The following is a 26,862-nucleotide window of genomic DNA, read 5'->3' as shown; positions in this document are numbered from 1 at the left end:
CTTTTTTTTTTTTTTTTTTAAGATTTATTAAGGTACAATGACATGGACCAAACTGCATGTCTGTAAAACGTACAATGTGATAAATTTTACATGTGTGAATACCTGTGAAATCACCGATGTGATCAAAATAATGAACATATCCACCACCCCTTAAGTTTCCTCATGCGCCTTCCTCGTCTCCAGGCTGTCACTAATCCTGTCATTGTAGTTTATGTTGTTCATAATTTTACGTAAATGGAATCCTACTAATTTTTGCCTGATTGCCTTCACTCAGCCTAATTATATTTATCCATGTTGACGTATATATCAGTTCATTCCAATTTATTTATACCTTCACACTTGAAAGCCTCTATGAACCTCTCTGGTAAGTGTTTTTGTGGATATACCCTTTCGTTTCTCTTGGATAAATACCTAGAGGCTGAATGCACAGGTCATCTGACAAATATCTGTTTAATTTTTAAAGAAATTGCCAACGCTTTTCCAAAATGATTGTACGTTTTGCATTCCCATCAGCAGTAGTTGGGAGTTCCAGCGGCTCCTCACTGTCCCGGTACTTGGTATGGTCAGTCTTTTTACCTACAGCCATTCTAGTCAGCGTATATTGGTGTTTTATGTCACAGTGGCATTTCATAGTAGGTGCATAGTGGTCTTAATTTGCACTTCCAGAGTAATGCTGAGCATCTTTTCATGTGTGTATTTGCCATTTTTGCATCCTATTTGACATCTTTGCCGGATCCAAGTTCACTCAGATATTCTCTTTTTTTCTGGAAATGTCACAGCATCAGCTCTTACACTGTTATCTTTCAATTTATGATACATTTCAAATTAATTATTTCTATATTGTGTGGATTAAGGGTCTAAGTGTTATTATTTTGCATATGGTGATCCAATTATTTCAGCAACATCTGTGGAAAAGATTATCCTTTTCCCATTGAATTGCCTTAGCACTATTGTCCAAGTCAATTGATTGCATATTTGTGGATCTGTTTTTGAATCTTTATTTGTTAATTTTATTTTCTTTATACCAGTACCACACTGTCTTGAACTGTAGCTTTGATAAGCTTCTTGTTTTTCTTTCTTTTGTTTTAGCTTCATAGTTTTGCAATCACATAGTATAAGACCTCTAATCATTTTTCCCCCAAAGTTGTTTTGACTACTCTAAGTCTTTGCATTTCCATGTAGAATTTAAAATTGGATTATCAATTTCTAAAAAAAGTCTGCTAGGATTTCTATTGAGTCTTTTATTTTTCATTTGTTTCTATCTACTTACTCTCTCCAACTAAATGATGGATTTATATGCTTCTTGTAGTTTTATCAGGTTTTGTTTCATATATTTTGAAACTCTGCTACTAGGTTCATAAGCATTTTTATTATTATATCCTCTTATGCACTGACCACTTTATTATCAGAAAATCACTCTTTTTATCCATGGTAACGCATTTTTGCTTGGAAATATGCTTTATCTGATATGAACATGACCATTTCAGCTTTCTTTTGATACGTTAGCATGACATATGATATCTATCCTTTTCCTTTGTGTCTTTGTATTTAAATCACATTTCTTGTAGGCATCGTATCCTTGGGTCTGCTTCTTTAAGGCAAACTAGTAATCTTCACCTTTTAATTGGGATATTTGAACAATTTACATATCATTGTGATTATTGATATGATTGGATTTAAATCTAACATCTCGCTATTTGTTTTTTATCCATTCCATCTATTTGTTCCTTTTTCCTCTTTTTTTTTTGGATTTGAATATTTTTATTTCATTTTATCTATATTATCTTATTAGCTGTAATTATTTGTTTTGATTTAATAATATCTTGGAATTTTTTCAGTATAATTTACATCTGATCACACACTATTTTCAAGTAATATTACACTACTTCATATGCAGTATAAGTCTTACAATACAATTCCATTTTCCGGAGTGCGTGACCCTCAAGCTTCCCTGTTGTTTTTCAGAGGGTGTTGTTCCCGGACCCCCCACCGACCTCTCCGTCATTGAGGCCACGCAGAGCTATGTGGTGCTGAGCTGGAAGCCCCCCAGCCAGCGTGGCCATGAAGGCATCCTGTACTTTGTAGAAAAGGTGAGACTCTGGGAGCAGCATCATTACCTCTGGCACTTCTTCAACATTTCTTTAAAGAAGTAGAGATTAAGTTTCTGTTGTGTCTTGAACTTTAAAAACCCTTATAAACTGTTACTTGTTTCCACAGAAAAATGTGTTTCTCAGAATTTTGCCTGAAAGTTCAGGGGGTTTATGGATCCCTAAGGGTTCCTTGGAAGGAAAGTTATGACCAACCTAGATAGCATATTGAAAAGCAGAGACATTACTTTGCCAACAAAGGTCCGTCTAGTCAAGGCTATGGTTTTTCCAGTGGTCATGTATGGATGTGAGAGTTGGACTGTGAAGAAAGCTGAGTGCTGAAGAATTGATGCTTTTGAAGTGTGGTGTTGGAGAAGACTCTTGAGAGTTCCTTGGACTGCAAGGAGATCCAACCAGTCCATTCTAAAGGAGATCAGCCCTGGGTGTTCTTTGGAAGGAATGATGCTAAAGCGGAAACTCCAGTACTTTAGCCACCTCATGCAAAGAGTTGACTCATTGGAAAAGACTCTGATGCTGGGAGGGATTGGGGGCAGGAGGAGAAGGGGACGACAGAGGATGAGATGGCTGGATGGCATCACTGACTCGATGGACGTGAGTCTGAGTGAACTCCGGGAGTTGGTGATGAACAGGGAGGCCTGGCGTGTTGCAATTCATGGGGTCACAAAGAGTCAGACATGACTGAGCAACTGAACTGAACTGAACTGAAGGGTTACCCATGGACTCCTAAGAGGTCCACAGACCCCAACTCTTAGCTCCTCTAAGAAGAGAAACCTTCCTGTAACTGTAGATCCCCTCTGCAACACTGCGTTGCAGTGCTTTCTCGCCACTTTTTCCATCTCCCTTGCTCTGCTGTTGTTGGTTAGTTGCTCACTTGTGTCTGACTCTTTTAGACCCCATGGATTGTAGCCTTCCAGACTCCTCTGTCCATGAGATTTCTCAGGCAAAATTATTGGAGTGGGTTGCCATTTCCTTCTCCAGGGGATCTTCTTGACCCAGGAATCGAACTCACATATGCTGCATTAGCAGGCAGAGTCTTTTTACCACTAAGCCACCAGAAAGTCCATCAAAGGACTACAGGTATAGGCAAATACCTATAAGTTAGGTAACAACATAAAATCTATATCCAACTATCTTTCTGGCCCTTTAATTATTTCTAACCAGCAGCTCTTGAGAAAATTATATTGGAGCAAAAAACACAGGGTCTGTGGTTTCCCTTTATTAATAAATTTTATTCATGAGAACATTTGGCTTATGGCTTTGGGGAGCATGCCTCACTTCCTTCCTATCCCTAGAGGTGAATAAAAATAAGTGGGTTGTTTCTTCAACATGCAAATATAGACATCTTCAAAGAAAGTCTGGTTTTACCAAAATAATGCTTAAATTTTATGTTTTATCAATTTTTATATTTTCTAGATATTATGAAATATATCTTGAAATATATATATTTGAAATATATCAAATGAAATATAACTTGAGTATAATTCTTGATTAAATATTTTTTTTCTTTCTCTCTTTTTTTTTTTTAATAGAGGGCAAGACAAGAGTGATAAACATTCACTTCCTGGTGTATTTAATACACACTCCTCCAGTGAATCATTTTGAAATGCTCCACACAAAGATAGTTCTGAATAAGCTCTGTGGCAGTAATTACCATCTTTCTTATAATAATGACACAGTAACAGCCTACTACTGAGGTCTTTCTTTGAGATGAGTCAACTTTGGCTTCTGTTGAGCATCTCCTCTGGTCACATAAACTCAAATTTCTCCATGAAAGTCTGTAGCTTCTCCAGACCCAAATACCTGCATCTGATTAAAATTAGGAGGGTTCAGGATGTGGAACACATGTATACCCGTGGTGGATTCATTTTGATATTTGGCAAAACTAATACAATTATGTAAAGTTTAAAAATAAAATAAAATTTAAAAAAATTAAAAAAAAATAAAATTCTTAGTGTTCTTCCACCAGTGAGCCAGAAGGGACATTTGTGAGTACAGCATGGATAAAGAGGTCTGCACAGGCCCTGCCAACTTATAAGGTCCGGGATGTGCCAGAGGAGCAGCACACCTGCAGAGACCAGGGGCACGTTTACAGAAAAGCCATCCAGATGAGTGCCAGACTGTGGTCCAGAGCCGAGTCTCAAATTCTCATTTTTTTTAAAAAAAAATTTATTTATTTGGGTCTTTTTTGCTGGGCCCGGGCTTCTGCTAGTTGCAGAGAGTAGGGGCTACTCTCTAGCTGTGGTGTGTGGGCTTCTCATTGCAGCGGCTTCTCTTGTGTGGAGCACGGACTCCAGGGCACACAGGCTTCAGCAGTTGTGGCGTACCAGCTTAGTTGCCCTGTGGCACGTGGGATCTTCCGGGACCAGTGATCAACCCATGTCTCCTGCATTGGCAGGCGGATTTTTAACCACCGGACCACCCGTGCTTAGTCTCCCAGTTGTGTCTGACTTTTTGTGACCCTTTGGACTGTAGCCCACCAGGCTCCTCTGTCCATGGGATTTTTCAGGCAAGAATAAGGACCACCAGGGAAGTCCTCAAATTATTTCTGATGAACCACTTCTAAACCGTTGCCTTTTCACAAGGGAAATGTTCCCATGCTCTCTTCCCATGACAAGTTTCCATCCGCAGGATGTTCAAGCCCGCAGCAGTGCTGCCTCTCTGGTTATCCCTGTGCTTGCTCTTCTTCAAGGAACCTTTTACCTGGGATTTGCACGCACATCAAGCATGAACTTGCCTGTCATGGTGATGGGCTTACGAGCAGTTACGCCATGTCTGTGAGCCCTGAAATGGTTGATATTGAGGGGAATTAGATAAATCAAGTTCCGTTGCTCTCAACCCCTCCGTCCTACTATGTTCTTTTCAGCCTCCAAAGTTTTCTCAGATGTCTTATGTTTTCAGCGCTTTCTCTCATTTACCCTTTCAGAAGTCTGGTCAAGTCAGAGACATGAATTGTATGACTTGGTAGCTCTGTTTCTACCAAAGGAATGAAAACAACTGATGTTTACCAAGGACCAGGCACTGTTTTCCAAATGTGTCAGTGGTAAAAGAATGTGCCTGTCAGTGCAGGAGACACAGGAGACACTGGTTCAATCCTTGGGTCGGGAGGATCCCCGGAGGAGGAAATGGCAGCCCACTCCAGTATTCTTGCCTGGGAAATCCCATGGACAGAGGAGCCCTGGTGGGCTGTAGTCCATTGGGTTGCAAAGAGTCAGACACAACTGAGCAGCTGAGCGCACACATGCAGGCACTGTTTTAAGCTCTACATATGTTAACTCACTTCATTGTTACAGGAACCCTATGAAGGAAATACTTTTATTTTTATTACATCTGCTTTGTAGATGAGGAAACAGGCATAGATGGGATATATAATTTTCCCCAGATCACATAACTAGTAAGGGACAGAGCTAGGATTTGAACCTAAGCAGTCTGGCTCAGGTCCATATATCCAAGTTTTACATACTGCTGCCTTTCAACCTTTCCTCACCTAAGTCTTCTCTCAAAAGCTTGGATAATAAGGACTTCCCTGGTGGTCCAGCGATTGAGATTTCACCTTCCAATGCAGGGTGTGTGGGTTCAATCCCTGGTTGGGGGGCTAAGATCTCACATGCCTCACAGCCAGAAAACCAAAACATAAAACAGAAGCAATGTTGTAACAAATTCAATAAGGGCTTTAAAAATGGTCCACATTAAAGAAAAAATCTTAAACTTCAATAATCACATAATATATGCCAAAAATAAATCAAAGTCATAAACTAAACTATAGAAGTCTGGGAGGATTCTATTCCTCAGTGGGTAGCAGAGTGACTTAAAGGGGAATTTATTCTCTCTGCCCTCCCACATACAACAGACACGTTATCATAAAAGGCACTGCAAGGGATGTCAGTGGTTACCTCATCAAACTTGCCTGTTTTACAGATGTTGACACTCGTGACTTTCCCAGGACCACATAGTTCGCTGTTACCAAAGCAAGGACCTGAATCAATGCCTCTGGGTCCTTTTCATCATACTACATTGCCTCTCATTTCAGCTAAATGAGGGTTATGCTGAGTGATGTACTAAAAAACTTATTGTCCCCTAAAGTTATCATCCTTGACAGCTGGTCAGTCTATCACAGGTTTAGATTTCTGGAAAAATCTCTTGAAACCGTTCAGACGTTCTGTAGCAAAGTCACTCCTGCTTTGCCCATATTCTAAAAAAGAAAAAAAATTCTTTATCTTTCATTGACTTCATACATTCAGAATTCAGAAAAATTAATTCATTCAGAAAAAAAATCATTGATTATCTACTATGTGCCAGATGACAGTTCCAGGCTCTGGGGTATAGCAGTGAACAAGATATCTTCCTGAGCTCATTTCATTGGAATTTACATTCCAACAATGGAGATGACAAATAAATAGTTTAATTTCAAGTGTTGATAAGTTTCTGGGTGAAAAATAAAGCAGGGGAAGTAAGGGATAGAGAGAGATGGGGAAGGAGCAAATAACCTTTGCAGGTCAATGATGGGGTGGCAATGATCAAGAAGGTGATATATGAGCACAGACCTGCATGTTGTTATGAGTCATTATATAAAACACAATTAAAATAACTCAGGTCATAATAATATAATGAAAATGTAAGTATCTAACATAGCATATTAAACTTAATTACATACCCTAAAAAAGCATCTGACCCCAATTTGTGTGTCCTGTTGTGCTTAATTGTGTCTGACTCTTTGCAACCCCATGGACTGTAGCCCTCCAGGCTCCTCTGTCCATGGAATTTTCCAGCAATAATACTGGAGTGGGTTGCCATTTCCTATTTCAGGGCATCTTCCCAACCCAGGGATCAAACCCGCATCTACTGCATTGGCAGGCAGATTCTTTACCACCGTACCAACTGGAAAGCCCATCTGACCCCAAACTATCATCTAAATGAATTAAGGACTTTTGTAAGTAGACCAATGGCCTCATTTAGTTAAGAAAAGAAGTGAAATATCAAGGCATCATATTTGTCCAACAATACAGCTGTATTTGATTGAGGTAATCCTGTGGACTTGAGATGTTTCATCCCCCACTTCCTCCAAATCTCTTTTCCAGACCAACTTGCATGACAGGTAGTAGTTTGTTGGCAGATAAATGAACTTCGAGGTGCCTGGCTTAGAGTTCTTCAGTTTATTCTTTCTGTGCCTTCAATGACCTCACTGTTCTGGCTGCAGTGTGAAGCGGGAACAGAAAACTGGCAGCGGGTGAACACAGAGCTCCCTGTGAAATCTCCCCGCTTCGCTCTGTTCGACTTGGCTGAGGGGAAATCCTACCGTTTCCGAGTCCGCTGTTCCAATTCGGCAGGAGTTGGTGAGCCGTCAGAGGCAACAGAAGTGACCGTGGTTGGCGACAAGCTTGGTAAGTGTAGAGTTTGCTTGAGCTGCTGTAAACTTATTTAACTTCAATTCGAGAGAAAATTCAAAAGCAAGAATTGTACTGAAATACATATATGTTCAAAAGTAAAAATGGTGACAGCTTTTTTCATATTATAAATTTAATTGATGACTGTGCTTGCCTGATATGTTAAAAAGAACTTCATGTATGGTGTGTTAGTTGCTCAGTCATGTCCGACTCTTTGCGATCCCGTGGACTTCCTCTGTCCATGGAATTCTCCAGGCAAGAATACTGGAGTGGGTTACCATTTTCTTCTCCAGGGGATCTTCCTGACCGAGGGATCAAACCCAGGTCTCCTGCATTGAAGCAGATTCTTTACCATCTGAGCTACCAGGGAAGCACCCTCCCCCTCCAAAAAAACTTTATAATTATGAATGATTATGAAAGTACATTTCTCCAGGAGTTTCAACAGTATTGCTAGTGTACTTTTTTCCTGGAGGGAATTGGTATGTTCATCAGTGTTTAGTTTTTCATTATGCTCCCAAACTAGCATATTTAAAACATTTTCTGCTCTAACAAATATAGAGAACTGTGTGACTGACGTGGTTACTAGTATATTTATATATGCATGTTCATGTTTCTGCATATGTGATAAGAATGAAGTTTTAAAGCCACCTTGAACTTGACCATTATTTTCTTCTTTTCTCAGACATCCCCAAGCCTCCAAGCAATATCATCCCAAGCAGAAACACAGACACATCAGTGGTCGTTACATGGGAGGAACCCAAAGATGCTAAAGAGCTGGTCGGGTACTACATAGAGTCAAGCATTGTTGGCTCTGGCAAGTGGGAGCCTTGCAACAACAACCCTGTGAAGGGCACGAGGTAACCACATTATGTCAGGTGGGACTGGGGTTCTGACGCTGGAGTCACAGGGGCTGCAGAAAAGAAACACAGCCATGGACCCAAACAGCAGCACAAACATCCAACGCAGGGAGATTATTGAAAACATTATGCTCTGAGTGTCCAAAAGAATTCAAAATTGAATGTGTCTATGGCCATACATTTGAAGAAAGGATTACTAGTGACATTGCTGCTGCTAAGTCGCTTCAGTCGTGTCCGACTCTGTGCGACCCCATAGACGGCAGCTCACCAGGCTCCCCCGTCCCTGGGATTCTCCAGGCAAGAACACTGGAGTGGGTTGCCATTTCCTTCTCCAATGCATGAAAGTGAAAAGTGAAAGTGAAGTTGCTCAGTCGTGTCCGACTCTTAGCGACCCCATGAACTGCAGCCTACCAGGCTCCTCCGTCCATGGGATTTTCCAGGCAAGAGTACTGGAGTGGGGTGCCATTGCCTTCTCTGACTAGTGACATTAAACATTTAGAAACCCACAATGGCAGCTATGATAAGAAGTCATTTCATAGCTCTTTTCTGATTCTCGCACTTTATACTGTGTATCCTTTGAAACATTTTGTTCACTTTTAATATCCAATGTGATACTAGATTCCAAGGAATCTAGGCTCTAGTAAACAAAAATTATCCAGACATTTTGTTTTATTTTTTTTTAATTCAAGTATAAGTAATCTACAACACTGTGTTAGTTCCAGGTGCACAATATAGTGATTCAGTATTTCTATCCATTACCAAATGATCTCCACAGTAAGTCTGAGTACCCACTGCCACCACTGCAAAGCTATTGCAGTATTATTGACTATATTCCCCAGGCTATACATATCATCCCCATGACTTGTTTTTTAACTGGAAGTTTGTACCTCCTAATCCTCTTCACCTATTTCATCAACCAGCAACCCTGTTCCCCTCTGGCAACCACCTGTATCTAAGAGTATCTCTGTATCTAAGAGTCTGTTTCTGTTTTGTTCTGTTTGTTCATGTTTTGTTTTTTAGATTCCACATAGAAGTGAAATGAAGTCATACAGTGTTTGTCTTTCTCTATTTGACTTATTTCACTTAGCATAATCCCTCTTAGGTTCATCCGTGCTGTAAATGACAAGCCTCCATTCCTTTCTATGGTTGAGTAATAGTCCATTGTATGTATATGCCACATGTTCTTTATCTATTCATTATCAGTGAAAACTTAGGTTGCTTTTATATCTTGGCTACTGTCAATAATGCTGCAGTTGAACATAGGGACACATGTATCTTTTCAAATTAGTGTTTCTGTTTTCTTCAGAAAAACACCCAGAAGTGGAACTGCTAGATGGTATGGTAGTTCTGGTTTTAATATTTTGAGGAACCTCCCTACTCTTTTACATATACCAATTTGCATCCCGCCAACAGTGAGCATTCCTTCTCCTCCACATCCTTGACAAAACTTTTTGTTTCTTGTCTTTTTGAGAATATTCATCCTGACAGGTGTGAGTTGATAGCTCACTGTGGTTCTGATTTGCATTTCCCTTATGGTTACTGATGTTGAGCATCTTTTCACGTGCCTGTTGGCCATCTGTATGTCTTCTTTGGGAAAATGTCTATTCAGATCCTCTGCCCATTTTTTAATTGGGTTGATTGGGGAGGGTTTGATATTAAGTTTTATGAGTTCTTTGTATATTTTGGATATTAACCCCTTATCAGATGTATCATTTGCTCGTATCTCCTTCCATTCAGTAAATGGCCTTTTCGTTTTGTTGATAGTTTCCTTTGCTGTGCAAAAGCTTTTTCATTTGCTGTAGTCCCGTTTGTTTACTTTTCCTTTTGCTTTCCGTGCCTGAGGAGACAGATCCAAAAAAATGTTGTACGACCATGGTCTAAAGGTACATGGCCTATGCTCTCTTATAGGACTTTCATGGTCTCAGGTCTTGCATTTAAGTCTAATCCATTTTGAGATTATTTTTGTGTATGATGTCAGAAAATAGTCCAGTTTGATATTTGTTCATGTAGCTGTCCAGTGTCATTAATTATGCCTGCATTTTAAATGAGCAGAAAAAAGTATTGGTATTGTATGAATTTTGAACATCAGAGGTAAATTCAGTGCTGAGGAAATACACACACACCAAAATAAAGACATTTAGAATACTTAGTGATCTTGTATCTAGTTCTAACGTAAGGAGGGTTTTTCTTTTTTCTCCTTGCTTTTGAATATTTTGCCAACCAGCTTTGTAAACTGATGATGAATTCTGGCCTACACCCAAATTCCGAGCCTCCTTTGCTTTAGGATCAATCTCAGGGGAGAATCCCCCCACCCCATTGTCAAGCAGGTTTGTTAGGCAGCTTCTGGTGTGGCCAATTCTATTCCAAGGATCCCCATAAGTCAAGTCATTCCTTTGCAGAACATGAGAGAATGAAGACAAACCAGTTAAGGGGAGAAGGCAGTATGTTTTGCAAGAGATTCATTTAACCTCTTTGTGCATTTTGTGTTTACTCTGAGTTTCCTGCATTTTCCAGGGACTGTTTAGAAACTTTCATGGCAAGTAGGCATTGACTGCCTTTCCACAAATGGAGGGGAGCTGCTCAAGGGCTGACACCATTTGTTACCCATCCTCAAAACCTAGCTCAGTGTCTGGAACACTGAAGTGCTTGGTAAATGTTTACTGAACTGAGCTGGCCTACACTATGCTGCTGCTGCTAAGTCGCTTCAGTCGTGTCCGACTCTATGCGACCCCATAGACGGCAGCCCACTAGGCTCCTCCGTCCCTGGGATTCTCCAGGCAAGAGGACTGGAGTGGGTTGCCATTGCCTTCTCCAGGCCTACACTATGGCTGCCTGTATTAAATATTTCAACTTGCTGATAGTGGCAGGGTCATCAGCAGGCTGTAGTTTCCTCTACTTACAGTCCTTAGGATGGATTAGAATGTTACTGTGATTCATGAAACAGGTTTTTTTATAGCCCTGATAACTATTAAGAAAGTGAGATTGTTTTATGTGTGAAACTGCCCATGGATTCACACCTCATTACTGAACCTTAAAATGTACATGACAATTCTCAAGTCAATTTTTCACCTAATTTTCAGATTCTAGTGTAATTTTTCAAGTAATTTTACCTTCCACGGCATGCAGGGAGGCAGCGAGTAGGCCTCTGTGACAAGGGGCAACCAATGCTTTAGAACTATAAATATAACCCTGAAATAATCATTAATAATGTTATTAATACCACCTATTATTTAGTCAGTGCTTCTTATATCCAGGGCCTATAATGGGTACTATTATACTTTTTAAAATTTATTTTTAATTTTTTATTGAAGTATAGTTGATTTATAATATTTCAGGTATATAGCAAAGTCATTCAGTTTATGTATAGATATAGATATTCTTTTCAAATTCTTTTCCATTATAGGTTGTTACAAGATATTCAATATAGTTCCTTCTGCTATTCAGTAGGACCTTGATATTAATCTATTTTATATATAGTAGTGTGTCTATTAATCCCTAATTTATTCCTTCCCCTGTACTATATATAATTTATGGTCAATCTTCACACAAGAATTGTGTGAAGGCATTATTATCTCCATTTTACTGATAAGTACACACAGGTTCAAAAAGGATAGGGTGTTTATTCAGGGGAAAACCAGGACTCCTCACTGTTTGACAGAGTGAGTTTAGAAAATTGCCTGAGATGCCTTCTTGTTTAAGGTACGTATGTTACCTGGATCTCTCTACATCCTTTTCTTCCTTTTGAAAAAATGAATGGTTTTCATAAAGCCAGATCATTCTGTTAAACTAACAGAATTTAGTTTAGTTCCCTAATTTTCCTCCTGGGAAACTTTAAAAAATTTTTCTTCCCTTTCAGATTTACTTGTCATGGATTGAAGACCGGTCAGAGTTATATTTTCCGGGTTAGAGCAGTTAACGCAGCTGGACTTAGTGAATATTCACAGAATTCAGAAGCAATTGAAGTAAAAGCTGCTATTGGTAAGTTCTTCATGCACAGCTTTACGGGTGGAGGGGGCAGGAATGATTTTTTTCTAAGTTACAACGAAAGATACCATCCCCTCCAGAGACTGTGTCAAGTTTCTAAGATGGCTCAATGATCCCATCCTCAGATGGTCATTGTCTCTGACTCCAGGCGACCTCTAATCTTCCACAGCTGTTCTTTTACAGATCTCCATCACTTATCCAGATTCTGTGCTTCTGTATAGCCTTTCCATCTTCATCAGCCCAAGTGTCCTCAGATATTCATTCCCATTGTGTGAAACTCCATTTTAACTTGGTGCTCCTCCTGGGAATACAGAGGGCCATCCAATCCCATGAGGTGGTGTATCACCCATAACCAGATCATCTCATACCTAAAAGCCATTCCATCTGCAGCAGAGCTTGGCTTGTTTTCAGTAACAGCACATTAACCTGCCTTCTATAAACTCTGCTAAAATTCGTGTAAGACATGCGTGGTTGCTTAATCATATGTTTCATCTCTGCTGGCAAAGTAACCAACAGAATAAAACCAGTAATAAAGTAATTATATGTATGTATAATGATGTGCCTCCCAATCTTAAGGTGGGGAAGGAACCCAAGTAGTTCAAGCAATAAAAATGAAATCTGTGATACAGTAGCAAATATGTTTTGCTACTATATCACAGTACCCACTCCAGTGTTCTTGCCTGGAGAATCCCAGGGATGGGGCAGCCTGGTGGGCTGCCGTCTATGGGGTCACACAGATTCGGACACGACTGAAGTGACTTAGCAGCAGCAGCAGCAAATATGTAAATAGAAAGATTATTTAATACCAGTTGTCTTCAGTTAGCATCTCGTATTACTTTTTTTTTTTTTTTTGTCACAAGGCATGTGGGATCTTAATTCCCCAACCAGGGTTGGAACCACTGCCCCCTGCAGTGGAAGCACAGAGTTTTAACCATTGGATCTCCAGGGAATTCCCCTGTATTACTTTTTAACATTCCCTATAATATGTTCGTATTATAAGGACATAGTGAACATGTTTCTTTGAGATTGGGAGGTACAGACCATTACTATATCAATAAGGTACATAACTCTAATTGTTACATAATCAAGATCTTTGTTTGTCTCTTGTGCACTCCCCCCACCCCCCATTCTGTTGAATAATGCAACTTATATCTCAAGAAATGTCTGAGAAGTGCTTGTTCTTATATTTACTTGGGTCCTGCAAATCCAAATGGTTCTTGTTCTGTCTCTGGTTTTTTGTTCTCATTTCTTCTTTTCCCAAAATATGGAGAAGTTGAAATGTTTCCTTGGTGTTAGTTATGTGAAATGTATGCTTTCCATATTTCTTGCAAATTCAGGTGATTTCCCTTAAGCCAAAATTGTTTTTGTTCTGTGTGCGGTGCTAATGTTTTTCTCTTTTATTCTAAGTGCGATCTGTACTGCGTCCTGGCTCAAAGTGTTTCTGTTGTTATCTGGCAATTGTAGGGGGAGGAGTGTCTCCAGATGTGTGGCCTGAACTGAATGAGACACCTGGTGGACTAACAGACTCCAGGGGAGGCATGCATGACACCTCCCGGCCAACCTTTAAGAAAGATGCTTTGCTTGGTAGCAAACTTAACAAACCTTCACTACCCAATAGCGCTCACAACCTGGGCCAAACAGAAGTGAGTAAAGTAAGTGAAACAGTTCAGGAAGCGCTTTCCCTGCCATCAAAGAAAGCAGCCCTTGAGGGGAAAAGTAAGTCTGAGCCTCTGAGAAAGAAGAAGGACCTAGGTGAGCGCTGAAACAGTAAGAGCGTCTCATCTGTTCACATCAGTGTCCTCACGGCTCATTGTCCATATCACCTTCTTCCATCTGTGTTCACTTTCATCAGTGTTCATTCTTAATTTTATGTGTTTTCAGTTACCCATTTGTAATACCTTTGTTTAATGAGTCATAGAAGTAGTTTTCTGTGAACTTGGCTTTGATGCATAATTCATTGTGCTTAATGACAATAGAAATATTTAAAGGAATTTGGTTATTGAGTCCCTTCTAGCTTGTCAAATAGACACACCTTTGGCCTCATTTTGCTGAGAGTTAGAGATGAGAGCAGGGAAAATTCGATAATCGTAGCTTGTAAGAGGTCCTTCGGAATATCATTTTGGTAAATGGATAGGAAAAATATTTCACAAAGAACTGACATTTTATTAGGGTCATAGTTATTAACTTCTGTTATTTATCCTTAGGTTTTCAAATTACCTTCACATTTAATTCAAACAAACATAAGTAACGATATGTCTTTGAGTAGTCATGAAAAGTTTAACATGGTATTATAATCACATATCACTATATTCAATTATATATTATTCATATTCCCAGAACTAAGACTATTTACCAGTAAGATTAATTACCTAACCAGAATTAAAATAGAAAGACTAATTATCAGTAATCAGATTTTTTTATCAAGGTATTTGGTGCTTGTGGTTTATATATTCTAAGAGACAATGTTTCTCTTATTGAATAAAAAAGAATTAATTAGTATATACTGATAAATTGTAGCATGCCTCTCACCCATCCCCTATACCTACCTCACCTCTAACTTCTGTAACCTCTGCTTTTTTGACACCTTTATTTACCCCTTTAACTCAAGATGAGATGGGGTGAACTCATTTGAGAATTCATATTCAACACTACTCTGAAACAGAGAAAGAGAAAAAGTTTTTAAATGCAGTGAATGCAGGAGGTTTGTGATGGGAGGGAGAGAGGGAAAATGTGTTGTTGTTTTTTTTTTTAATCTTTATTGTTCTGAGAATCTTTTTGAATAAGAATGAGATGGTTCCTATCTCTGGTAACCCACATAAATACTCAGAAAATTCTTTCTAATGCTACTGCATATCGAGTGGATTTCTTTTCACCAACCACCCTCTCTTTTTTATCAGAAAAACCGTATTTTCAGTAGTTGAGAGAAAGTTCTATCAGCAAAGCCACATAAATGAAGGGAAACTTTTAAAATAGTATCCAAATATTTTCCTGACTAAGCGCTAATAAACATAGTGATAGCTATGTAGTATTTCATGCCATATGAATAATAATCCAATATCAGGTTTAAAATAATGGAGTCTAAGAGAAGAATCACATGGAAGAATGTTCCTGGTTTAAGAAAAAAAATTAATGCTGAATTTAGCTGAGCTTCAGAATATGATTTTTCCTGTGTATAGACAGAACTTATATAGTTGTAAGGTCTCACATAGATGTATGTGTCTGAGAGGTAAAATGCTAGCTGTTTGGAAATATATGGAAATTCTTAATAAATGAATCAAGGCAGAAATTGATATACATATGCCATTTTTCTCAGGGAGCAAATAAAAACAAAGCTACATAAAAAAAATGAAAATATCTTACATTTTCATGCTATTGTTTTAGGAATGAAGAGATAGTATGTACCTCTGTCCTAAAATTTAGAGTTGAGATACATAAGGCAAGATGTAAACTAAGCAGTAAAAATATATAAAGTATTATTTAAAATATATATATATATATATATCTTGGGGAAATATTTCTTCATATGGGGAATGCATCATTCTTCAGAATATTGTTAGTTTTTTCAGGATCTTGTTAGAAACACTAACATTTTGCTGTTAATGTTTCAAAGCTTCTTTCTCCTTGGGAATGAAGGGGGCAGGTTCTTTTATCTTTGGAATAATAACTGTGGTGCAGGTTTTACTGTGTGTCAGTTTTCTTCCTTGAGCATCAAATGGACACCAAGTTGCTCGCTGGTATTACGTTTTAGTTTTATATTCAAGAACTAGTGCCCTCCCACACGGCATCAGTGATGCCATCAGTGAGACAGTTTGATGGGCGTAGAATCACAGAAGCAGTTCTGTCCACTCACAAGCTCTTCATGTTACAACAGCACCACCATCTCCACCCTGTGACATCACTTGTCTCGAAAGTTTTCGTGACTCAATGGTTCTTGGATGGAAGCAGCCAGATAAGACTGGAGGGGCTGAAATTACGGGCTATTATGTGAACTATCGTGAAGTAATCGACGGGGTACCAGGAAGATGGAGAGAAGCCAACATCAAAGCCATCAGTGATGAGGCATATAAGGTAAGTGTGTGGCCTTCTGTGGGCTTCCCAAGTGGTACTAGTGGTAAAGAATTGCCAATGCAGGATACACATAAGAGACGCAGATTTTATGGAGGCTTCACTACATAGACTCGATCGGTTAAACCATTGGTGTATGAACTTAATCTCCAGCCCATCTTCCCTCTCCAGAGGTCCAGAGGTCTGGGATGAGGCTGAAAGTTCCCACCCTCTAAGCACATGATTTTGGGGCCTGGCAGTCAGGCCCCGTCTTTAGATGCTTTTCGAAAGTCACCTCATTAACACAGTAAAAGATGTTTGTCACTCTCATCACTTGGGAAATTCCAAGTGTTTTAGGAGCTCTGTGCCAGGAATGGAGACAAAAGACAAAAACATGTATTTCTTATATAAATTGCAGTATCATAGGATAATCTATCTCCCTTTTGATTAACTCAACACCAACTGATTAGTAATCTTAATTACATATGAAATGTATCTCCTCCTTTGCCATTTGATGCAACACAATCACAGGACTGATATTCCAATACCCCTGCCCTGTTCTGTTGCCCAGAAGCAAGTCTCAGGTTTCACCTACATTCACGAGGAGATTACAAGAAGGGTGTGACTCACTGGGGATCATCCTAGAGTATGTCCAACGCATACTCTAAATAAATGCAATGTTGAAACAAACCTGAAACCTTCACTCTCTGTGATGCTGTCCATGTTGCAGATTAGCAACCTGAAGGAGAACATGGTGTATCAGTTCCAAGTGGCGGCCATAAACATCGCTGGGTTGGGGGCGCCCTCAGCAGTAAGCCCCAGCTTCAAATGTGAAGAATGGACCATTGCTGTTCCAGGTAACTCGGGGAGACCGTGTCTCAGCACTGAGGCTCAGAGCTTCTTCCAATGGATCCTACAATTTGGAACTAAATTTAAGTGCTACATAGCTTCTAAGGGAGACAAGTTCTCTCGGCCCCTCATGTTCATGTAAAATATTTTTACAAATCTATTAATAGGAACCAATATAAAACTGAGTATAAATTTCTTATATTCCAGATAAATCCTAGAGTCCCCATAGCTCAGCCTCTGTATGGAGTAAGATGGACAGAAGCACACACGTTGAATGCTACTTGATTATTCAACAGAAATACCCATCTTTGCTTCTGCTTCTTAAAGACCACTGAAAGACATTCAATTCACACATCCCCACTACATTTCTCTAAAGCGTCTTCCTGCACTCCTGAGTTGTCACACATTCTCTTAATGCTTTGGAGCCTCTCATTTATCAATCTCTGGCGATCCCCTTCCCCAGACCCAGCCCCTATGGCCTCCTTCCTGTTTTCTCCTCCTCCCTGGCTCCCAACTCTTCACTGTACACACGGAGGACCCAATGTGCCTGCCTAGGACTTAAGTCCTGCCTTGATCCTCTTAAATCTTTTACTTACCTCCCCAGCCCTGTCTCCCTATGTCAACTTTTCCCCATCTCTGCATCACAACAAAGATCCTGGAAATACTCTACTTTGGAGGTTGTCATAGAGGATGGTTGGTTGAAAAAAATAGGGAGAAGCCAGAAACATTCACCTATGCCTTTAACTCTTACACAGCTACAACAGTGAACAAATCTAAAGACTGGATACTAACTAATTTGTCAAGTCATTAAGAGTCAGACTGTGCTTAGTCACTCAGTCATGCCTGACTCTTTGCAACCCCATGGACTGCAGCCCATCAGGATCCTCTGTCCATGGGGGTTCTCCAGGCAAGAATACTGGAGTGGGTTGCCATGCCTTCCTCCAGGGGATCTTCCCAGCCCAGGGATCCAAACCAGATCTCCTGCATCGCAGGCGGATTCTTTACCGACTGAGCCACTAGCAAAGCCCAGAGTCAGACTAGCAACAATGTATTTGGTGGATGGTTTTATTCTGCTTCCAATATCACTAACTTCAAAGACCCAAATACTTTAGTGCCATAGAATGACTAAGCTCTCCCTTGGGTTCAATATTCAGCTTGTTTAATACCTGCTGTTCTGGTCAAGCTTCTAGATTTTACTGTCAGTTTACAGGAAATACAAAAGACAGAGGAACGTGTTAAATTACACCATGAAGATGCTAGCAGCAAGTCTAGACTGAGGGAACTCTGCAGGCAAATGACCTGATTTCCAAAACAAGTTAATTTCAACAGGAAAACCGGGATAAATGGAAAGCTTGCAGTTTCAGAGAGACTACAGAGATATGACAGCCTATTGCAATGTATTGGAGAAGGCAATGGCAACCCACTCCAGTACTCTTGCCTGGAAAATCCCATGGACAGAGGAGCCTGGTAGGCTGCAGTCCTGGGCACACTGGTTGGACCCAGTCTGCTCCCAAGGCCACCCTCTTCCTCTGGTGAAACCTTAGCACCCTCGGAGAACCATCTTTTTGCCTTAACTTAGCCAGTATCCATCTGCATCACATCTCTATCAAATGTGAATACAAAGATTACAAGAGAAACTCAAGAGAAGTTCAAGTGTTCACTCAGGTTCAGTAAATACAAGCGGTAAACGCATTGCCTTTCCTAGCACTTTCTTGAAGCTGGTGCTATTTCTTAAGTTCTTTCTGCCTCCTACACAAAAGTAGGTCTGCTTTTAAATTCTTGCAATTCCTGAATAAAGTTAAAATGTGAATGACTAGAGACCAACAAATTCTGAGCAGGCCTATGGAAAATGATCTGACAGAAAGCGATGTAGTTAGCAAAAGAAGTTGCAGGATGAGTGCTCCCAAATCAGAGAAGTGACTGGGGCAGTTCTCCATCCCCAAGACCTGTCTATTCCCAGATCCACCCTTGACTTACTGAGAAGTGTTGGGCAAATCATGAATCAAGAAAGCCTGATGACAGATGAGAGCATTTAGGACGTTTTGTTATCCCTTTGTTTTACAGATGAAGAAACAGATTCAGGTTAAATGATAATCAGGGGGTCACAAAGGCACCAAGTGGCAGTTAGGTTTGAGAGCTGGGTCTGCTAATTCTTAGACGTGGGGGTTAGGAAGCAGCAGCGCAGTGATCCTCGCCTGGAAAACAGGGCTTGGGCTACTGTTAGGATGGCTCCCTGGCTCCTGAGGATGACACAGGACAATGGTCATGGAAGCTATCTGCATAACAGAACATGCCGTGCCAGGGTAAGGTACTGGTGTTATTGTTCAAACCTGTTTCCACACCAGGCATCATCAGGAGACAAGGATGACTCATTGTGACTGTTAAGCCACTGGGTCAAGGGCCCAGGCAACATTGAGCAATCCCTAACAAAACCCCAAGGGATAGCACGATGGCGTTCGCACTTGTTGTTGGCTCTCAAGCCACCATGAGTCAGTTCAGGTGATTTTGATTGGTTGGTTAGAAATCACTTGTTATTTAAAAAAAAAAAAAAAAGGAAAACAAATAACTGTATCACCTGCATAGCAGCTGACAGTCATGCGAAGACTCAGGTAATCACTGAGTAGCTGGGACTCTCCCAAGAGTGCAAAGAACACACACAGGGGATGTTTGATTTCCTTCCAGAACAGGTTGATCAAGTTCCTTGGCTTCCCCGAGCTTTCTGTTAGTTGTCTTAGGAATGGATGAGATGAAAGGATGTGAAGCCTAGTAAGGTTTAACACAGATTCAGGACCCATGGGATTGAATGTATTTGTTTTGGTGAAAGTTCTTTGTAACCACAAGCGTAGTTTGTTTTTACCCCTATATGAAATATATGCTTTATGGGTATCCTTCCAGTGGGGAGCTATTGTGCAATATATTTGTTTTTCTTTTTGAAAAAACGATTTATTTATTATTTTTGGCTGTGTTGGGTCTTCACTGCTGTGTGTAAGGGCTGTCTCTAGTTGTGGTGTGTGGGCTTCTCACTGTGGTGGCTTCTCTTGTGGAGTACAGGCTGGGGTGTGCAGGCTTCAGCAGCTGCAGCTCCCAGGTCCTCGAGCACAGACTCTGTAGTTGTGATGCACAGGCTTAGTTGTCCTGAGGCACGTGGGATCTTCCGGGACCAGGAATCAAACCTGTGTCCCCTGCATTAGCAGGTTGATTCGTAACCAATGGACCACGAGGGATGTCCCATGTATTTCTTTTTCTATATTCACAAGCCATCAGATAGAGTTGCTTGCTTCATTGTAATTGATATTGGGGTGCATTTTCAGGTTGTCAGCCAAAAATAATCAGAAACTGAATCTGCAACCAAATTAAACTGTCCCGGTAAAAGGTGAGGAACACAGGCTTGAGGACAGCTGGAGGGCAACGCTTCATCCGGCCGCTGGAGGGCACCTCGAACTGGCCTCACACTTGCTGCCCATAAAGGGTCCTAATAGGCTGATGCAGAGCCATTAAGAAAACTTGGTACAAAATGACCGCAGGATACCTGTTTCCATAGGAATAGTAGGTTTTACAAGAGAAGTTTCAGTTTAAGACCGTGAGTGTGGCGCTAGGTTCACACACACTGGAGTTTTCTTATCTCCATTATGATTTTTACACATGGGTCTCTCTGTCTTTCACTCTTCAGGACCACCGCACAGTCTCAAGTACAGTCAAGTCAGGAAAACCTCCCTGGTTCTGCAGTGGAAGCCTCCCATCCACTCAGGACGGACTCCAGTCACTGGCTACTTTGTGGACATAAAGGAGGCCAGTGCCAGAGAGGACCGGTGGCGAGGACTCAATCAGGCGGCTCTGAAACACACATACCTGAAGGTCAGAGGATGCTGACAGTTTGAGAAAGTTTCCCTCTCTCTCTCTCTCTTTTTTTTTTTTTAAAGAAAAAGGGGTCTTCTAACAGGGTAATTTTAAAGTCAAGGAGATAAAAGAGAGCATCTCAGTGTTGGTTGGTGTCATGTGTTGGGCTCCTGGTAGGCTTCCATTTGGCAGTGGGTAGGGTTTGGGGCGGAGAAGGCAATGGCACCCCACTCCAGTACTCTTGCCTGGAAAATCCCATGGATAGAGGATCCTGGTAGGCTGCAGTCCATGGGGTCACTAGAGTCAGACATGACTGAGCAACTTCACTTTCACTTTTCACATTCATGCATTGGAGAAGGAAATGGCACCCCACTCCAGTGTTCTTGCCTGGAGAATCCCAGGGATGGGGAAGCCTGGTGGGCTACTGTCTATGCGGTCGCACAGAGTCAGACACGACTGAAGCGACTTAGCAGCAGCAGCAGCAGCAGGGTTTGGGGACGTTTCTGATGCTTAAAACAATTTGGTTATAATTTGACCTGAATCTCTTTGCCTGGCTTTAGAAATTACTTCTCCTCTCTCTTGTTTTCCTCTTCATCTCCACTTACCCACCTCATATCTTCATTATTTCCAGTCTTAAGATGTTATTACTTACCATCCCCAAAAGGTGACATTCTCATTCCTACTTCACATACTTTTGAGGGTGTTTTTGATTTGAGGGTGTTATTTTCATAGAGTTCACACCTGTGACAGAGAAGGCAATGGCACCCCACTCCAGTACTCTTGCCTGGAAAATCCCATGGACGGAGGAGCCTGGAAGGCTGCAGTTCATGGGGTCGCTGAGGGTCGGACACGACTGAGGGACTTCACTTTCACTTTTCACTTTCATGCATTGGAGAAGGAAATGGCCACCCAACTCCAGTGTTCTTGCCTGGAGAATCCCAGGGACAGAGAAGCCTGGTGGGCTGCCACCTATGGGGTCGCACACAGTCGGACACGACTGAAGTGACTTAGCAACATCCACAGCACACCTGTGAGCCTTAAACTCCAATCCCTTGAGTCATGCATGGCCTCACCTCACCTGCCCTCTCACACCTGTGCTCAGGTGAGCTCTCAGGGGCCAGAAGAATGACTCAACTCTTGACCTTGACTTCACCCTTATCCATGTCACTGCCTTCCAGTTTCCTCTAGAGTGTTCTAACCAAACCAGTTTCTAACTCCCATCTACCAGAGACGGTTCTGCTATAGCCACTGACCCTCTCACTAGTACCAAATGGAAACCTCAAAAACATGTTTTCCCCTGTTGTCAGTCATGGCAAATGGACACCCCAAGTCCACAGCAGAGCCTCGGAAACTGTAGGGAATGTGACTCCGATCCCTGTTACTCAGAATGAAGTGTGGCTGTATGATCACAGTTGGATAGAATGCTGCCTGGGCATTCAGTGTGCAGCCTTATCTGCTGGTGGAATAGGCCCCTGCCCAGAGGTAGGCCTTGGAGGATTCTCAGAGTATACCTACTTTAAGAGACTTCTCTTGTCAACCTGCCAGTAGAATCAACACCATGTGTCACGGAGAGTGCTCTGGGGTTAAGGCATTGATAGTCCTCATAGAAATATAAATATACTCTCCAGGAGAGATGACCCTTTACTGTTACATCCAGTGTGCCATTAACTCAGCTTAGCACATGCAGTAAGCTTGCCAGCCCCTTACAAAACCATGAGGGATAAGGAAGGTCACGTTTCCTGGGGCGGAGAAAAGGTCAAGGAAGTTCTGGAGCTAGGATGCGGTTTGGCTCCAGAGAATCAGGAGGCCTCTGGATGCAAACGTACCCCAAAAGCCAGTGAAAAACAGGTCAGACACATCCTAGATGGTGGTGGTGTGTGCTTACAGCTCCCGTGACCTCCAAATCCTCCATCAGCCACAGCACAGGGGTCCTGAGAGTCCCACAGACAGGATCCAAACAAGGGTGAGAAGTCAAGCAAAGGGGGCCAGGAGCCTAGAAAATAATGGACAGGAAGTGGAAATAAGAGAGTTTAAGCAGATCAAAAACTGGTTAATGTTACTCATTAAAAAAAAAAAAAAAAGACAAGAAACAGAAGAAAGGCAAATTTAGGGGGAAGACAGAGACTGAGGTTGAGTGCCCCTCACAAAGCAGGAGGTGGACTCTCTGTAAGGAAATGACCCTAGAGTTTGGCCTCAATTTTTAAAGTGAAAATAGAATATTGACTTTTATGGTTATAAAAATTCTGGAGAAGGAAATGGCAATCCACTCCAGTACTATTGCCTGGAAAATCCCATGGACAGAGGAGCCTGGTAGGCTACAGTCCATGGGGTTGCAAAAAGTCGGACACGACTGAGCAGCTTCACTTCACTTATGGTTATAAAATGGATGGATGCTAATGATGATAAATTCAAATGGTAAAGACATAAGAAAAGTTGAGGTTCCCGTAATCCCCCACCCATGATGATGTGGAGTCCCTCTTCCAGGTGGTTCATATTCAGAAAAGTTTCAAGCCTGAAATGGAGAAAAAAATGTACACGTTAAAAAACTTTATCAAGTTTAAGTGAGGAAAGGAGATATGTTAACTCCAGGAATAGGAGATTTTAGCACCATTGCACAGAACCTAGTGGGTTAGCTGGTATCTTCCAGAAGCATCCCTGTTCATGTGAGCACGGAATGTCTAGGGGTTCCTAGAAGGAGTTAAAAGTGCATTGCTTTACATCAAAAAATTTAACCAGCTGAGCTCACACTTCCTTTTTTTATTGGTAATTACAATCTGCTGCTACAGTGTGGCGAGAAGGGAATGAATAATTAGAAGGGAACAAGGATGAAGAAGACAAGGGAATGCGGTTCTTTTGGAAATTTTAAGGAGGAAAACAAATCCAAGAAAAGGAAAAAATAGATGTGATGTGTGCGCATGTGGCACATCTCTAGTGCTTTGAGCCCAGCAGTCATTGCCCTGCAATCATGGAAGGGTGCAGGGGTGTGCCTGCCACCCCAGTGACTAGACACGGGATGTGTGGATTCCCTTCCCGTGCTGTGTTGCCGAAATCTAACTCATGGTCACATACTACCCGAGCGGCAGGTGCAGATGTGGCAGGCACCTGGCAACTGGTCTATTTTTAAACAACAAGGAAGTGTTTCTGTTCCTTTTTGTAGATCCACAGTTGCCTGGCATTATCTCTAAATATGGACTTTAAATACATAAAACTTTATGCATTTAGCTTGTGCCTAAATTCAAGTTCATTTACAGATTAAAATCATTTCAAAAATCCGTTAGCTCCAGTAAAAGCTATCGTAACAGTAACATTCTGTTATCATAACTGTAGCATTCTGTTATCACAAACACAACACAATTAAATCATTAGATTAAAAACCCAACAATTTAATACATAGCTCACCTAAATGCATGGTCACAAACCCTTTGCTTAGCTGAGTAAATATATTCTAGCTTTGTGTGATTTAAATCCCATTGTGGGTGTTAATCTCCATCACAACACTATGGGAAAAACTGTGTCCTGTGTGTATAACAAATTCCTTCTTAAAGTACGATATAGGTTTTAAAAGTCAACTGTTTTAAAAAAGATAATTTTTGTAAAATATTGATAATGTTTATACTATTTTTTATTTATGAGACTGTGCTGAACCCAAAGAAAGTCACAGAAAATTATGAAGTGGGACTGTCGTATAAAAGCATATTATAAATATTTATTTTTTACTTTCCTCACGCTCTTGTAAATCTAGCTCAGTGGTTCACTTATAATATAGGTCCTCAGCAAACGTCTTCCTGATGCATGACAGTGTGTGGACCTGAAATTTGAATACATTGACTCTTCACAAATTACCGAAATTTGCAGCCATGTTAGTTGCTTGTCTGTTTAGTGAGAAATAGCTATATTATTTGTTTTTGTTCTAATGCTTTAACATGTTTTTAGACAAATGGAAAGTGATACATGATCTAAGATCCATGCTTGTAATTCCCCTCTCCTGCCAGAACTTTTATCTGAAATTTCTCTGGAATGTTCCAAAAGGACCAGGAAAAGAGGGCAGCTCATATGCTCTTGTGAGCACTTTGTCATTTCACCAAAGAATAAGGTGGTAAACTCCTGTAAAACATACGGGTATCAGTCTCCTATTTCTGATGCTGGTGGCTGTTAAATTATCTAAAAAAGAAAGAACATCTGAGTTTCAAGGGATCTTGGAAATGTCTACTTGCACATGGTCGGGAAAGAAGAAAGTCTTAGCTGAAGACATACACTGAGTCGCTGACAGGATGAAGTTTAGAACCCAAATCCTGTGCTGTATAACTGAATCACCTCCACAGGGGAAGAGCACTTCTGTTCAAATGACACAGAGTGACCATCACTTCTATATCTGCTTCTTCCAGGTGCAAGGCCTCAAGGAGGGTGAGAGCTACGTGTTCCGAGTTCGAGCCATAAACCAGGCGGGTGTCGGGAAGCCGTCTGACCTTGCTGGCCCTGTTGTAGCTGAAACCCGTCCAGGTAGGCTTTTACTTTTTCGTTAAAGTTTATCTCATCTGTGTAAGATACCAAAGTAACGTTCAGCCTTACTTCTATGTTTTTCCTCATTTTCAAAATCATCACTGCATGCTATCCAAACAACTGATAAGTATGACAGTGAAAAGTGAAAGTCAGTCATGTCCAGCTTGGCAACCCCATGGACTATACAGTCCATGGAATTCTCTGGGCCAGAACACTGGAGTAGGTAGCCTTTCCCTTCTCCAGGGGATCTTCCCAACCCAGGGATCAAACCCAGGTCTCCCACATTGCAGTGGATCCTTTACCAGCTGAGCCACAAGGGAATCCCAAGTATGACTATCGGGCGTGACAATCATTTACCCCATTACAGGACCTCAGGGCAGGGGTGAGCCAGGTTTGAAGTGGTTGCAATGTGGGAGACTCAGGTTTGATCCCTGGGTCTGGAAGATTCCCTGGAGAAGGGAATGGCTACTCACTCCAGTATTCTTGCCTGGATAATTCCATGGGCAGAGAGCCCTGGCAGGCTACAGTCCATGGGGTTGCAAAGTATTGGACACGACTGAGCGACTAACACTTTCACTTCACTTTTAGGACTATTTTGGTTCATACTTAAAAACACGGAAATTCTTGATCAAATTATGCTTTCTGGACCAACTGTTTAAAGTATACGTTCCTGGGACATTATTTCTATTATACAGTGTCCATTAACTCCCACAAGAATATTTTTCTACCACAGAAGAAGCTGGAACAGCTCATGGAGCAAACATGATCCTTAAACAAAAGTAGGGTTTATATCATTGTAGCTACTAAGTTAAACCAGGAATTAGCAGATTTTCTCTGTGAAGGGCCAGATAGTAAATATTTTCAACTCTATGGTTATATGGTGCCTGTCACTATCCTCAACTCTGCTGTGGCACAAAAGCAGCTGCAGACAATACATAAATGAGTGTGGCTTTGTATCAGTAAAACTTTATTGTGCATGATAGATGTATTATATAATATGATAAATTATATGCATTATGAAATTTGAATTGTAACTAATTTTCACATCTTGAACTATTAATCTTCTCTGGATTTTTAAAAAACTATTTAAAAATGTAAAAACCATTCTTAGCTTTCAGGCCATACAGAAAGAGGCAATGGTCCAGATATAGCCCACGAGTCATAGTTTGCTGACCCCTGGGTTAAGCTAACAGCAGTCCTGACTGAATGATCTATAGAGCTGAGGCAGCCCTCACGGCCCAGTTTCCAGATGCCGTGATTGGACTAGGAAAGACAGTCTTTCCCTTTGTTACGAGAACAAAG

General features: G+C 41.0%; 1 protein-coding gene across 2 annotated transcripts in view; it reads left to right on the top strand.

The window, feature by feature from the left end:
* Positions 1–26,862, top strand: part of MYOM1 (myomesin 1) — a 122,419-nt gene that overhangs the window by 54,022 nt on the left and 41,535 nt on the right. The window contains exons 14-22 of one of the 2 annotated variants that reach the window (XM_061399832.1): positions 1,966–2,090; positions 7,303–7,486; positions 8,172–8,346; positions 12,203–12,324; positions 13,795–14,082; positions 16,202–16,398; positions 17,105–17,231; positions 20,894–21,078; positions 25,446–25,560. In XM_061399832.1, the coding sequence (XP_061255816.1) occupies positions 1,966–2,090; positions 7,303–7,486; positions 8,172–8,346; positions 12,203–12,324; positions 13,795–14,082; positions 16,202–16,398; positions 17,105–17,231; positions 20,894–21,078; positions 25,446–25,560 (1,518 nt within the window). The remainder of the gene's footprint in view (positions 1–1,965; positions 2,091–7,302; positions 7,487–8,171; positions 8,347–12,202; positions 12,325–13,794; positions 14,083–16,201; positions 16,399–17,104; positions 17,232–20,893; positions 21,079–25,445; positions 25,561–26,862) is intronic. The other variant, XM_061399831.1, reaches the window with a different exon arrangement.

Source organism: Bos javanicus, chromosome 24, assembly GCF_032452875.1.
Source record: "Bos javanicus breed banteng chromosome 24, ARS-OSU_banteng_1.0, whole genome shotgun sequence".
Taxonomy (NCBI): Eukaryota; Metazoa; Chordata; class Mammalia; order Artiodactyla; family Bovidae; genus Bos; species Bos javanicus.
This window is presented reverse-complemented; position numbering and strand designations above follow the sequence as displayed.